Below are 16173 nucleotides of genomic sequence, written 5' to 3'. Positions count from 1 at the left end.
GGGTTTCCAGCTCAAAATAGGAAGGTGCTTCCTTTTGTTGTTTCTGGTAATTTTCACACAGACTGACCTTTAAGATAAAGCAAACGAGTGCTAATTTATTATTGGATTGCTTGTAGCATTGGGTATCAGCATAAGTTTAACACACAGAAACATACAAATAGTGGTCACATGACCAAAAATATCATAATAGTTAAATTGGACAGCTTATTAGAAAATCACTGTATTTTAGTTGACTGAATTCAGAATTAGTGTATTTTCTTGCCTTATATTGAAGACTTCTACATCTTGTAGTGCTATAACACATCCTTTATAGCTGTAATGGGATTGTTGGCCACGTGATCACTTTTTGTGGATTTACAGTTAAAACTCCACTGACATTGAAAATAATATATAGACAGTTTAATAATATCATGTACTTGTTTGGTTTTCTTAAGTTAGCCTGCATGAAAATCATCAGAAAGAATGAAAAAGGATGAGGTATCAACTTATTTTGCAGTGGAAATCCTAGCCATATAAAGCAATTTTTGGTCACGTGACCACTTTTTGGATATTTACATACATTAAATTGTGCTGATAGCAACTGCTGCAAACGTTCTGATGACGAATTAGCACTTGTTTACTTTATCCTAAAGGTAAATCTGCATGTGTGAAAATCTCCAAAAACAAAAAAAATGAAGCACCTTCCTATTTTGAGTGGAAATCTTCCTAATTTTTCCTTCTACTTGTTTGTTAACTTTCGAAAAAACACAATCACCAGATATTCCATAAATTTGCGTGTGAACGCGCGCCCCAACAATCAATTATGCACTGAAAAAAGTGAGCCTGTGGCCATTACGCTTCGTTTGTAGTTATGCTCCGCTCGTTACAAGCAAAGAAACGTCTCTGCAATGAATCCAGTCGCTATGGAAATGCGGGCGAAAAACATGACACAGCCAACCAGAGGCATCGCGCTATCGACACCTCACTGTGTCAGCGAAAAGAACTGGAACACAAAGGAGGACAAAGGTAAGTCCATGATACATGCACTGTACGTACTGCAGTTGATGAAAAGGCAGAATCAAAACTAAATTAGTGATTGACAGCTCTTCAGGTATGCCATGAGGTGCAAGTTGAACCAACTTTGCAGCCCACTGATTTCTGGAGAATCTTTTAATCATGCCACCCTAAACATGGAAGCCGGAGTGATTAGTAGGGGCATGAGGATTAAACACTTTAACATTTACGTATGATTTTTCACATCTACCACCCCAAAAACCGTTCATAGAAACATCTAAGCGAGTCCCATCTTCCGTGTTTAGGGTGGCATGATCAAAAGATTCTCCAGAAATGGGCTGCAAAATTGCATCTCATGGCATACCTCTATATAGGCTCTGCTCCAAGAGCCATGTATCGTCATCATGAGAACACCAAAAAGAAGCTCGAATTCGTGATGTGGAGCATGGAACTTTTACTCCTCTGGTTTTCTCAGCAACTGGTGGGATGGCTGACCAAGCAATTGACATACAGTGTTGGATTGGAAATATGTCTCAAATAGCACTAGACAATATCCACTTCATAGTGAAGGTAATGAAACACGTATAAATAGAGTCTTAACGACCCATTTGGTAGGATTGACCATGTTCTACATGTAGCAATACTGACTCAATACCAGATATTTGAGGTCATGGGCCTACTGCTTAAAAATGAAATTGACATACAGTGTTGGATTGGAAATACATTTCAAATAGCACTATACAATGTCCGCTTTGTAGTGAAGGTAATGAAATATGTATAAATAGAGGATTAACGACCCATTTGGTAGGATTGGCATCCTTTTCTACATGTGGCAATACTGACTATGGTTCAGTAGGCACAAATGTATGGGTTTAACATACAATACACTCACTCACCCTACGAAGTAGGTTGAATCTGTTAGTTTTCAACTCATCATTAAGATGTAGGTTTAAGTCAACGCTAAATACAGCCATCTTCTTGTGGTTCTAGGTCGTCCATAAATGTCCAGCGATGTGCCCAATTAGAAAGTGCTTCTCTGACATATTGACTACATCATTCGTCATTAATAGGCAAATCCAGCACTGACCTTACTTAGAAAGCTCAATCCAACTAATTATAGGTGTTCTGTTATCCCCTACAAGTAAACTTCGAAAGTAGTAGCTATAGCTGAAACTGGTGCCAAATGAGAGTCTACTTTTCAAGGTATAATTAAATCACATACACCGAGCTAGAAAAATGCCTGTAATAAAATCAGCAGATTATAATATATGGGTGTTGTTTAAAACTAAGAGGTTTTGAGCACAGAGAGAGTGCAAAACCAATAGAGCATGTGTTAGCATGCTCTCATCTAGGGGGGTCTGGAGGCATGCCCCTCACAGGAAATTTTTGGAGAATTCACCCATCTGAGGTTAAATCTGGTGTAAATTTGGAGCAAAAATTGCTTGACTAGTTACACTAGCAATAACAACAAACTGAATAATGACTGAAGTATGATGTGATAGACCAGCTTCCTCCAGGACAAGACACTTCACACTGCATTCGCGTTGTGATACATTACTAAATTATAGTTCAATTAACTTAGAAATGCAATAACAACATGCACACATGCATGCACACTGTAAACAGTTAGTCTCTCCATGCATCAGTTTAGTTGGTGGCTTGTGGCTTCCTGATGCCTCGGACTGGTTTGTATAGACGAGCTGCAGGCTACAAAGGAACATGTACTTGTAAATGATGAAATAATGAAAGAAATAAACAAAACAAACAGTTTATATGTACTGAGAAAGTTAAACCATACCACATCAACAGTTATCATGTTTCAAGTATCCCTTTGATGTGGTTACCACTCTAATTGATGTTAAAAGCATCGCATTCAAAAGTGATTGTATTATAAGAATATTTTACACAGGTGGTCTACACTAATGCACACGACCAAAAAATGTACTAAATGTCTGGTAACGAAACGTTTTAGCTTTCCTTCTTTCAGAGAAGAGGAATAAACATTATGCTGTTGTTATGGGTTGGATCAGATGTTGCTTATCATTTTCGCTTTTACTATCAAGTATCAGCTATCCGATGTCTACGTGGTTCTCGCTCTTCTGCCGGTATAGATTTGCTCGTGAGAACCGATTAGGTGCAGTTGACTTGGTGCTAGTCGCGGCGCCCGCGACCCCTAAAAAGAGGTGCAGGCAGAGACTAGGCTTTCCCCATTACATGACTAAGGCCACACTAAGTCAAACCTTAGTTTCTGGTCACCCGCCCGCATGGTAAACCTGAAACCCTAGTTTATGAGGACTATTATTAATATTACAGGTGCTTAAGTGCACGTGACCCAGCAAGACACTTATTTTTTACTGCAAAAGATCGATATACTCTAATAGAGCATTCAGGGATTCCAATAGAGCAGTCACACTACTCTTAACTCTAATATTAGGTATATATTAGGTATATATGCCACACTAATAAAATGTTTCTAACTATAGCTAGTTTTGTCCTTGATTATATAGCTGTTCAGATTATAACTGTTACTAATGCTTCTGTAACCAAAGTAATTTCAGTAGCATTATGCACCTATCAATGTTATCCCCCACCTCCCCCCTCCCGGGCGTAGTGGGGGAAATGGTGGGGATTTGACTTTTTGAAAAATCAAATTCTCCACCCACTGGGGAACAACTAGTGGTCAAATCTCCATGTAGTATCGCTGGAATAAACTTTAGGAAACAGATCAATTCTCATAGCTCGCAAGCTAAAGCAAACGCCTAAAATTTCGAACGGTCAAATGCCCCACTAGTGGGGCAAAATTTCTGATCAAATCGGCAGAAATCCCCCACTAATCCCTTAGTAAGCCCGGGAGGGGGGTAGTGGGGCTTAACATTGATAGGTGCATTAACTACTAGTCCATGCAGATGGGCCATAGCTTTAACTTTATAATTCAAATGTAGTCCTCTAATGATTAGTCTAATTCCTTATCACTGAACACTACAGGGGTATGGAAAGCCGGCAACATTCGGTGAACTTAAACTTAAACTTTTCCATAACTAAAATTAGATTGGCAAGTAGAAACCCTTATAGTTTAAACATTCCCAGATGATCACTAAAAAACAGTAGTCTGGAGCACTCAATGACTCAAAACTTTGACAGTTACTTTTCTCAAGGTTACTGAATAGAAGGCTGGAAACACATAGCTAGTGGGCTAAGACTTTACATTTGAATGAAGAATTTCTGATGTGAAAATAGAAGTTAAATTTCATTGTGTATCATGATCATTTGAACAACTTAGCTATAAGTCATAGTAATACTTTCCTGACATAGCTAATGAGACATTTATTTCACTGGAAAGCATAAGTAGCTACATGAACAAAACATTTCCTATAGTATATTCTAAATAAATAAATATATAAATATATACTTAAATGCTATACATCAGTGTATAGCTAGCCATGATCCATCAACAACTTTCCTAGTGCATTTTTTGCCGAAGCACAACTACTTATGTTGTTGGTTAAGTATAAAATCAACATGAATTTGCTAAATTGAGCAAATAATAATACCATACAGTATATTGTCACAGTAGAGTCTATAGTCCTGATCATCCGCCCGCCCGCATCCATTTGTAGGCTTGGGAGTGACCAGAAACTAAGGTATGACTTGGAGTGGCCTAATTATTGTGTCATATGTATGCATATCAATTAGGGATTAATTTCGAAAAGAAAAGACACGTCTCGGGACAAAGCGACGTCAAACAGTGAAAAAATCAAGCCCGTACCATGCCCGTACGGTAGGCTCGAGGTGCACAAATCTTAGGGGCGCTTATAATCTCTAATCGATAAACGCCACCCCGGAGAATGGGTCTGCTAGGACGAGACTAGAGCATGAGACAGGCTACCACTCTTATCACTCGACCTTCGTAGAAGATATATTTCATGATGGACGTTTACGATGCTATAGTGATAGGAGCGGGAATTGAAGGATCCTCAACCGCGTATCACATCGCAAACAAGGGCATAAAAAAGGTGGCTTTACTGGAACAGGTCTGTCATCATCTCCTACAGTCCTTTAGTTTGGTGATTACTGCTGTTGTGTAGTTCCAGCTAGGGCACACCAGGGGCAGTTCACATGGCGCCTCAAGAATGACGCGACGTGGCTACCATGCCCAGCACTTCGCAGAAATGATGGCTGAAGCGTTCAAAATGTGGGAGGAGATTGAGCACGAAGTTGGAACACAGTTGTACATGTAAGTTTGCATCGATTACGAAATTAAATATACAAGGAGGTGTCACGTAGGCAGTGAGGGGGTGGTACTCCAATATCAAGGGGGTGACACACAGGCACTCACTGTAGGTAGATCTGCGACTGCAGTCAAAGTCTAAGTCAAAGGTCAAGGCTACCAAAATCATGCCAAGTCAACGGACAAGGGTAAAAATTTCCAACCCACAATCGAAAAGTACTGAAATATCGTTGCTAATTCACCGGTCAAAGATCAAAAAAGGCTCTTAGTCACAGGTCAAAGCGAAATTTCGGCCAGTCAAGACTTTGACCGTAGTCACAGATCTACCTACAGTGTGTACCTACGTGACACCCCCTTGAATATATCCTATACTCTGATATTCATCCTTGGTCAAAACAAAAGTCAAGCAAGAAATTTGCAGTAGATCAAAAGACAAGTTTCGTTTTTAAAGTGTATACCACAATTGATACTTTTAGAGTTGCAACATAAGGCCACTCCAAATAAATTCCCTATTTCCCATCCTGACCTCAGGCATATTTGCATGCAGGCAGGCGATCCATTTCCATTATTTCATTACGAGATTGGCAGCTTTTCAAGCCATTATTTGCCTGGTACAGCTATAAAAAGCTATCCCACAAAAGTGTGTTCCTTCCTTTTCAAGTTGCGAAAATAACACAAATGTGAAATTTGTGCCGACTTGATAGCACTGCTGACACGTGAGCTGACGTTGTTTCAATATAGCTTTTACTAAGCCTGTCAGTATGCAAGAATAACTGAAAAACAATTGAAGAATATGGAATAATGGAATATTTAGAGCTGACAGTGACCAGACGTGGGCAGTGGACGGGAAACAGGAAATTTATTTGGATTGAATTTTATGAAAATATGCAAGAATTTGGTCAAGAATCAAGCATGGATGTTTAGTGTAAGTCAAGGGTCAAGGCTTATTTTACCACTTTGACCAAGGACAAAGATTGGAGTACAGGGGTACTGTAGGGCAAGAAATTTTCGTGGATTGCTAAAATGTGGTAAAATCAGTAATTTTTGTGGAACAAATTTTCGTGGTTTAGACATCAATCTCCATACAACTTGTATAGAAACTACAAAATATTTAATTTTCACGACAAGATGCCCACAAAATCCACTAAATTTGTATCCAACAAAAATTTCTTGTCCTACGGTGTATTGGAGTGCCACCCCCTTGATTCTAGACCTGACCTAGGGGCCTCACAATTAGGGCACAGCATGACCATTGTTGTATGGTTATAATATAGGGGTGCAACCTCAGAAGCTGCGGGATATTTTCAATTTGAAGGCTTGAAAACAGCCTAAAAATTTATGCCAAAAATAAAAATGCTAAGGATCCTTCACTCTAAATCTCATTGACAAAATTTTGAAATTTGAACTCTGAGGATGCAAATTTCCACATTTCTACACAATTAAAAATAAATTTCCACCTTTCCAAATATATTTCCGTACATTTCTGAGCTTGTTTCTGACCTTTCATCTCTTTTCAAAGTGGCGAACAAGCGGTTTTGTTGATTACGGAAATTGGGTTGAATGGTTTGTCAGCAGAAATGCCTCATACAGTTTTGATAACTCCACAAACAGTACCCAGTGTGCTCGGCAGTCATCATGTACGTGTGATTCAAACTGTGTCATGCTGAACAAGCCTGCTGGCACACAAACTCACCTTAGAAAGGATTCACCCAGGACACAATTATGTACCTAGCTAGTTCATTAGTGATTTGTGGCTCATACCACTGAACCATTGTTTGAAGTTGAAAGTCACATTTCCACATTTCCATCAAATTTCCAGATTTCCAATTAAAAATTTCCACGTTTCTGAAATAAATTTCAACATTTTCAGCCACTGTCAACAATGTTTCTAGAGGTGCCAATCCCTCGAAAATGCGTAAAAATGCCAATCTATACTGCAACTTTTGTTAACACTGCAGTGGCCAGCACTGAAGGTCTTTCCCCAAGATTTTTCAAAACTTATTTTTCGGCAGGGGGGAACCGCCTATGCACGTAGGCATGCACTGTAGATAGATCTAAGGTCAAGGCCACCAAATTTGTGTCAACTCAAAGATCAAGAGTAAACACATTCCAACCCACAATCGAAAAGTACTGAAATATTGTCGCTAAGTCACTGGTCCAAGATTGAAAAAGGCTTTAGTCACAGGTCAAAGTGAAAATTCTGGTGGGTCAAGACTTTGACTGTGGTCGCTGACTTAGACTTTGACCACAGTCGCAGATCTACCTACAGTGAGTGCTTGTCATAATTTGGCGCAATTATGCACCTCTAGTCAATTGTGCATTTCATAATATTGCCATGCCAGTTTGATTTTAGCTGTTTGCAATTTAAAAAAAACAAAACTTAGAGAGATACACGGAAAGGTTAGTCTCACATGGCCAGACCCTGTTTGGTGTTTATCAGTTAGAGATTATAAGTGCCCCCTCAAAAAAAAGGGTCTCCAATAGTTGAACTGGTTCTCTCATCCCAGACCTTGAGTGGGATGTTAATGAAGCTTTCGTCATCATACGTGTAGGCACAAGCCAGGGGCAATTGGAATCCAACACAAATCACTTGGAATCCCAAAATGGAATCTGGAATCTTGGGCAAGAATTTGAAATCTCTGAATCTTGGCAAATATTCTTTTAGTCCAATTATTTCCATATATTTCTAGTAAATCATGCTATACTGTATATATCTCGTGTGCTGTGTTGCAATCAGTTTAGTCTTGTGAGCACTGTGCATGTGTCTCGACACATTTGTGCAGGCATAGCACAACTTTAACCTCCATTTCAGGCATTGCCAGTGATCCAATTAGCCTGGAATCCAGGTGAGTGCACGCATAAAAAGTGTTAATATATGTGTAGCTAGCTATATGGAATCTGAAATCTTGGCTTGGAATCCGGAATCCTTGCAAAAAAAACTGATGGGATTTTACACGCAATTTTTGAGTGGTGTCGGACCCCTTGGCACAAGCCACATACACAGTGGTACGCTATCCAATGAATCTAATTCAGTGTTGTTTGTGTGTGGTGTGATGTCTGTTATTGTCTTGCTTTGTGTTTATATATGCATGTATGTTTAGTTTGTTGTTGATGGTTTTTTTTGTATCAGTCCAACAAGGAGGAACGGCATTGTGCCGATTGTTGTGAGTATAAAATAATAAATCAATCAATCAATGAGATCTGTTGGTCCAGAGATTAGTCACATGTTAGAGATATATATGCGTCTTCTACTTTTAAAACTTGTGTTGGGAAATGTGGAATCAGACCAGACCCTTTTTCGAGAAGGCACTTATAATCTCTAATCAATAAGCGCCACTCTGAAGCAACAGATTAATGAAAAGGTATAAGAAAAACCTTCACGGAACCAGGGCTCGAACCTCTAATTTATTATCTATGGTTTGGAGCATCACACCCTATTGCTACTATACCACTGCTACTTGTTGCCAATTCCTCTACAAAGCTAGCATTCAGTCATTCTTGTCCCTTTATTGATATTATATATCACTATTAATAATAATGAACTTTACAGTGTACATATACCTACATACACCTACATACATACAAGTTGCAGATGTTGGTATGATAGAATTGGGACTATTGTCATCTTTCAGTGATGCGTGCATGTATTTCTCTCAACATAGTTCAGTAATCTTTTTGTAGTTATGTTGTTTGAATATTCACCTATAATCAAGTTAAACTTTCTTATCTAATAAACACTATGCATTCAAGTACACAAAGAGCACAGTAGGGATATAACACTTCTTATTGTTTTACAGTGATTTAATATCATGCGCTACTCCAGCTTGTTTCAGGACTTTTTATCAATGTGCTATGGTCCCTACTCTAGTTGAAAATTCCAAATTTTTTTGTGTATTTGTTTGTTAACTTTTTCGTAAATAATTATTATAACTGGTGAATCCACACATACCGCATCGTGCCCCAGCTATATCAATTATCATCTGAAAAGTGGAGTATCCATTATGTGTTGTTGTCAGCCATGTTCAACCCGTCACACAGCATTACGAATCAAGAACTGTTCGAAAAGCACCTCTACAATCAAAACATTTCGAAGGGAAGCCATCATGTGCTACTGCCAAATTGACACTTTTCACTGTCAGCAAATATGAATGGGACACAAAGGAGGACACTGGTAAGTCCATGAAGAATGCATGGTATGTACTGTGGTATGCCAAAAGGCACCTGTCAGGCCGAAGCAACATTGACAGTGAAAAGGTCAAGCCCTTAGCCGTTATCGAGTTATGCTTGTCTGAAGGCATCAGTCAGTTACTTACTCACAGTAGAAAATTCAGTTAAATAAATTTTTTTTTTAAAATTCCGTAGCAACTTGTTGAAAGTGTTTCGGGTCTATCTGAAAGCTTGTTTGGACTTAGTTTTACCTAACCAATACTGCCTCATCGTCACCTGGGAAAGTTGAGGCTTAGGCTTTTGGATGATGTTATTTCGTGAGCCACAATTACTCCTTTGTGGTCCCTACTATACAGTACTATTGTACTGTATGATACTCATAACAATTGGTAGCACTTCAATGAATTACATTCATATATTTATGCAACTGCTCCAAGGGTTTTGCACAATAGTGGTGGCATTTGTGTTGTAACTAGGCCAGGCAAACTGGATTACTTGTTTCTTTGTCTACAAAATTGAATTATCAAAATCACTGCAACAGCAGCAGGATATCTGTTGCTATAGAGGTCTTCAGACAACATAAATATTTATGGGAAGCCATTCGTCATGTTAATAGCCACGATAATTTACAAGCAATATTGGAAAAGCATAAAAACTGGATGTGTAAATTGTTTTAACATGACCTTAGTGATGGAAGGAATGGATGTTTGTTAGTATTGGAGACGAAGACTATCCTGTCAAAGAAAAGTCAGTAAGTAAGTATGCTTTAGTCACCAAGGCCAAATGTAACTACCAGCCGCAATTAAACAGTTTCAGCTACAATACTCTGCTGACAATATGGATATACAGTGCGTTATATTCATTCATTATCCAGTTCATACTGCTGGCATTCAAGATGTAATAGAACATCCCATGCTTTATCCGTCTAAAGTTACTAGTGTTCCGTATGAAAGTGCAGTGGCTATTACGCCTCGCTTTCAACTCTGTTCAGCCTGTTACACAGCACTACAAACGAAAAACAGTAGAAGAAGTGCCTCTGCAATCAATCCAGTTACCACAAAAATATGACAATTTGCATGCCCCAACTATCTGCCTCGAAAGTGCAGTGGTCATTACGCTTTGCTTTCAGCTATGTTCAGCCCGTTACACAGTGTTACAAACGAAGAAAAGTGTTAGGTTTGCCTCTGCAATCAATCCAGTCACAATGGAAAATACAGACGATTCCCGTTTATAAATGTACTGCGCTGAAGCCATGCTTTGCACTACCTTGAATCGACACCTTGGGCTGTTAGCAAAAAGAAATGGGACACAAAGGAGGACAGAGGTAAGTCCATGATGCATTCATTGTATGCACTGTGGTATGCCAAAAGGCATGTCTCGGGACGAAGCAATGCCGAACAGTGAAAAGATTGTTATTGAGTTACGTTTGTCTGAACGCATCAGGCAGGCAGGCAGTTAGCCAGTAGAAAATTCCACTACATAATTTTTTTCAAAAAAAAATTGTAACAATAATTGGAATTCTTTAGGACTGAAGGCACTTTTGGGCTTGGTTATACATAACCAATATTGCCAAGGTGCCAGGATGGTATTGTGAAGCTGGTTTTTGGGTAATTTTTTTTGGCCAGAAAAACCCCAATCTCCATGATCCTTAATATACAGTACTACCGTACGGTATGATAATAATTTTATAGTGCATTTCCAATCCCTATTATAAGTCTAGTATTGATAAGCATATTGCAGGCTAAATTCACAAGCAATCGAATGCCACAAACAATCAGGCATTCATAAGCTCCTGTATGTGGTACCTAACTGTGTTATCGATAGTATTTCTTTAATTCTAGAAAAACTGGTGGGGTTCATTTTAGTGCTGGGATCAATATTTTCCTCAAGGAGGTGATCAGTGGCTTGAGAAATCTTGGGCTCAGGCATGAGATTTTGTCAGCAGCTGAGGCAAACAGTCGATTTGATTTTTTAAAACTACCTTCACATTACATGTGTGCAATAGAGGAGGATGCTGGAATACTAATATCCAATAAAGCTTTAGATGCTTTTCATGTAAGTTTAGTTTGTACTAATTGTGTATCTGTTGTTGGCATAGAAGGATTACCATTTTTTCTTTCACAAAGTCCATCATAGTTTTCGAATTGGTTTGATTTTGATTTGATTGCTTGACTATGAGCAAGTCTATTAGCAGATATGGAATACTATGCTGGAAGCCTTATCCACAATAGCAATAGTGTATTAATGTGTCTAAAAGCTACAGTACTAGGAATTTTAAGGGATCAAAGAAAAAGTAGTGAAACAGGAGAGGCTGTCTGTACCTGCAGATGTACTAATGGACATTTAATCCCTATACTTCATTCTATAATCATGACTGAATTAGGGATTAAATGTCCATTATTATATCTGCAGATATAGACATTTCACTACTTTTTTACTTTTTTGATTCAAGAGTTCAACTTCTAGTCTCATCTTCAGCTGCCCATGTGCTTGATCACATGAAGGTTGTCAGGTGACGTTGGTTCCTATTGATAGGTATATCCAGGATTTTTCCAAGGTGGTTTCCAGATGTGGTAGTGAGTTATGGAGATCACCCCCAATCACAAATTGTGGTGATATTGGTAAGAGCACAGGGTCCCGTGAATCATCTATATTTTTGTGCTGCGGAGACTGGATTAATTGCAAAGGTGCTTCTCTTACTGCTCTTTGTTTGTAATGCTGAAAGCAAAGTGTAATGGCTACTTCACGTTCAAGTCAGTAATTGATAATTGGGGCACGTGTTCATACGAACATCAACTCTGGTGCCATCCTTTCTTTTGATGTGGTATGCATGGGTTCACCAGTCATAACAATCTTACACAAACAAGTATAAGGAAAAATAATTAGGAATTTTAAGTTTGAATAGAGATCATAGAAAAAATAGTATGGAAACAAGGGAAGTCCCCTACACCTGCAGATATACTAGTGGACATTTATCCCTAATTCAGTCATGGGTATAGACTGAAGTATAGGGATTAAAATTAATGTCAATAGTATGCATAAAATACTTTGATCTTTGGGAGACAATGAGGCCTTTGAAACCACTAAGAGACCTCTGGAGAGGTTCTCTAAATGGTAGAGCCTCCTATAAAGCATATCTGCAGGTATAGACAACCTCTCTTGCTTCGCTACTTTTTTTATTCTGTTCAACTTAAATCGTTAAATGCAAAAAGTGTCTCTCAGCTGTTTTATGCATTTTCGATCATATTTTCGTACATGGATTCTTTAGCCAGTACTGTGGCCACATTTTAGTGTGGAACAATTTGTGTTATGAGTCAGACCTACTCTGCTGTATATCACATAGGAAAGTGCCTCGTTTTTAGAAAGGTGCATTCAAGGAACCACATGAAAGCTATCTTTCACACAGCTTATATTCATAGAGTGAATTCTTGTTTCAGACTTGATACACAGGCATGCAGACACACGGTTTCTGAAACTAATTTCAGGTACACATGCCTTTGGCCAGTTATAGGCACATGCCTGGTTTTAAGAGAATGGAAACTTAAATTGCGAGGAAAGAGTTTCTTTATGCACAACAGCATGTAGGCAGTGTTTCTTTTTATTCCATTTAGAAATTGTTCACCAAAAGAGGAGGAAAGATTATTGAGTGTTGTCAGGTCACGAAGATAACACCTGGTGATCAGCTTGTCACCTTGACAACCACAAGGGGTGAATACAAGACCAAGAAACTGGTCATCACTGCAGGTAACAAATCATACACATCATAACTGCTCATAATATTCACTTCAGGTCCCTGGTCTTCCAAAATGGTGAAGCCACTTGGATTAGACCTGCCCATCAATGTGGTAAAAATTGATGTGTTGTACTGGAAGGTGGACCAACTAGATGTGTTTACACCAGGCCGTGGTGATAGCAACCGTTCAATGGGAGCATTTATCTGTCATGACTTTGATCACTATTATGGACTACCTGCTTATGAGTACCCAGGACTAGTCAAGGTTAGGTGTGAAATGATACTTATGATGGAATTCTAAGAGAAAGGACAAAGTGTGTGGGGAGGGGGGGATGAATGACGTTTAGTGTATAGCATTGCATAACACAAAATAGACAACAAAGTACAGCTAGTACTTTAGCATGTTACACACGCAAGCACATACTACCTGGTCATGATACTTTATGATTTGAAAGAAGAGTTCCCACCATGAGGACCATATAAAATTACTTTTGACAAGCAAAGAATTTTCATTGTCAAACATTTTGCTGAAATTACGTTTATTTCTGTCAGTACTTCTGTTCCTATCTATGATTTGCTGTATTTGGCATAATTATGTTTTATTATTGTTCATTTGGTGTATTCACGTGTCTTCACATGTTGCACTCGTTATGATCATAATATGGTCTGATAAGTTGAACACTTCTAACCTAAAGTAGCATTCCTTGTTGAGAAGCAATGTATGGGCTGTTGTGTAATGTATAATGTAAACACCCCAAATACCATGTGTGATTGTCATATTGTATGCTAGTATGTCATAGACCTGTAAAAGTGAGCCTTTAGTTAATAAACTACACACATTAACATTGGAAGAGAGTTTTTATCTCTGGATTTACCTTCATAATGTATTATGGCTTACCTGTTGTGACCCATGTATTTGTTCTTAAGGTTTTAGGAGTGTTTTAATTGAAATTATGAGTTTAGAGTTCACAATGATCATGTCATGCTGTCCTATAGGTTTGTTTCCATGATGGATGTACTGTTGACCCAGATGCAAGGGATGCCAAGCCCAATCCGCAGTCAGTTGAGAGAGTGTCACAATTCATCGATAAATTCCTTAAGGGAGTCAGCACAGATCCTAGTATTGTTGAATCCTGTATGTACAGTGTAAGTGGTGTAGTGAGCTAATTGTTACTGATGCAGTAAATCATGTACCTTGAATATGGAATTATATATAATTATTATTATTTATATTTTTCGTTATAACAAAGGTACTATGTATATCAAATATTGTCAATACTAATATACTAATATTTTTCGTCAGTGTCTGTTTATAGTATACTAGTGATACTTATGATGTAAACAATTTCATACAGTATGTATAGTAAAGGTTTGGACTTTTCTTCCCACACACCAGCCTCACCAGTATTGGTTAGATGTAATCTAAATGTGTCAACCCCAAACAGTTCCTTCAAGTTTTTATGAAATTAGCTTTTTTATTCAACTGATATTTCTATTATCTGATTGACTAACTGATTGAGTTACTGATGCATTTCAGCCAAGCATAATTTGACTATGATTAAGGCTGTCGTTTTGTTGCTTCATCTTGAGGCATGTCTTTTCACCAACTGCAGGGACTGTAATGTGTGTGGTTGTATCTGCTGTATTAATTTTGAGTATCTCAATCTCACTACATTTTATATGGTTTTTAAAAGTTCTGTATCTGGTCAACTCGAGGGCAGATTTAGGGGGTAGGGGTTCTTGGGGGGCTGAAGCATCCCCTCCAAAATTTTACCATGTGCTAGCTAGAAAGATAGTAGTACAGGTACAGTTACATCTAAACATGAAAACATGGAAAGAGTGTGAAGAGAAGAGCTAATCTCTTCAAGGAATCAACAAGAGGGGAACAATGGGGTAAAACTACTGTTAAACATCAAAATACTCTAATAGAACAGTCAACTACTCTAAACTATGACCAACTCCCACTTTGAACTTATACTGCAGCATTTATGTTGTGCCCTTTATATGGTAGCTAGTTACCACTGCTAGAAATAGTGATTTTACTTGACTCACAATTGCTTATTTAATAAAGGTTCAGTCAATATTATTGTGTCAAATTCAATCTCAGAAAGCTAAATTTGCAAAAAAAAAAAATCTGTGTTTCATGCTCCAAGACTGCTTAGATAAAAAGCATGCTCCTTGTACTGAGTGTTCTTCTCACACTGCACTGCTATAGTTGTATCAAACAGATGCCACATTTTTAGTCCCCACTATAAATGCCCCTAGCTTAGCATCCCCCTTGGGAAATCCTAGATCAGCCCCTGCACCTGTTTTTAAACTTGTATTAAATTTTGATGTTGAATAGAGCCCATAAAAGGTGATTTTTGTCCTGTATGATATTTCTGTGATAGTTTTTAGATGTGGCATTTTAATGATATGTGTCACTGTAATGGAACCCTACTAAACAGTACTACTATACTGTTTGATATACAGTATGATTATGTGGTTGGTTAATAGTTTGTATTCACTAGATAACTCCAGATAAGAGTTTCTTGTTGGGTCATCATCCCAAGCATCACAACATCATCATTGGAGCTGGATTTTCAGGTACATAGCCTGCAGTGTTAGTTTGTGGGTGGAGCTAACTGAACATCTCATCTCTATAGGTCATGGCTTCAAGTTGGCTCCAGTTGTCGGTAAAATCTTATCTGAGTTAGTACTAGATCTTCCACCTTCATATAACCTTGAACCATTCAAACTGGATCGGTTTGATAAACATCATAGAAGTCGGTTGTAGATGTATGTGATAAATAATTTAGTGTGTGTTTTATTTTTATTTGAATTAATTTTGTTTATTGAATGTTGACATACTAAAACGTTTCTTGGTATATAGCTTACTTGTACTGTAGTGACCAAAAAGTTTGTGATAAATAATTTGCTAGTGTTGCTTTGTAGCCAGATCGACTGGTAGGAAACCCTACATTGGTTGCATTTGTGGATGCAGTTACTAGTTACTGTGCCAGAATATCTCCAGTTACAAATCTAAATACCGTTGCAGATTGATTTAGAAATA

General features: G+C 38.2%; 1 protein-coding gene across 2 annotated transcripts; it reads left to right on the top strand.

Moving 5' to 3' along the window:
- Nucleotides 1–815: 815 nt before the first annotated feature.
- LOC136244224 (peroxisomal sarcosine oxidase-like) lies at nucleotides 816–15960 on the top strand. 2 transcript variants are annotated; one of them, XM_066035781.1, is made up of 8 exons: nucleotides 4773–5024; nucleotides 5079–5227; nucleotides 11230–11443; nucleotides 13000–13132; nucleotides 13178–13386; nucleotides 14118–14267; nucleotides 15632–15707; nucleotides 15767–15960. In XM_066035781.1, exons 1-8 carry the CDS (start codon nucleotides 4917–4919, stop codon nucleotides 15895–15897), a joined length of 1170 nt encoding a protein of 389 aa, XP_065891853.1. In that variant the 5' UTR covers nucleotides 4773–4916; the 3' UTR covers nucleotides 15898–15960. The 2 variants fall into 2 exon arrangements, with proteins under 2 accessions (XP_065891854.1, XP_065891853.1); XM_066035782.1 differs by lacking the exons at nucleotides 4773–5024; nucleotides 5079–5227 and adding an exon at nucleotides 816–1005.
- Nucleotides 15961–16173: the final 213 nt, after the last annotated feature.

This window comes from Dysidea avara, chromosome 14 (genome assembly GCF_963678975.1).
Source record: "Dysidea avara chromosome 14, odDysAvar1.4, whole genome shotgun sequence".
NCBI lineage: Eukaryota > Metazoa > Porifera > Demospongiae > Dictyoceratida > Dysideidae > Dysidea > Dysidea avara.
This window is presented reverse-complemented; position numbering and strand designations above follow the sequence as displayed.

Coding starts and splice junctions, on each gene's coding strand:
- LOC136244224 (XM_066035781.1), top strand. CDS start 4,917: ATGATGGACGTTTACGATGCTATAGTGATAGGAGCGGGAATTGAAGGA. Junction 5,025..5,078: donor AGGTGGCTTTACTGGAACAG/GTCTGTCATCAT, acceptor GCTGTTGTGTAG/TTCCAGCTAGGGCACACCAG. Junction 14,268..15,631: donor TTGAATCCTGTATGTACAGT/GTAAGTGGTGTA, acceptor TGTATTCACTAG/ATAACTCCAGATAAGAGTTT.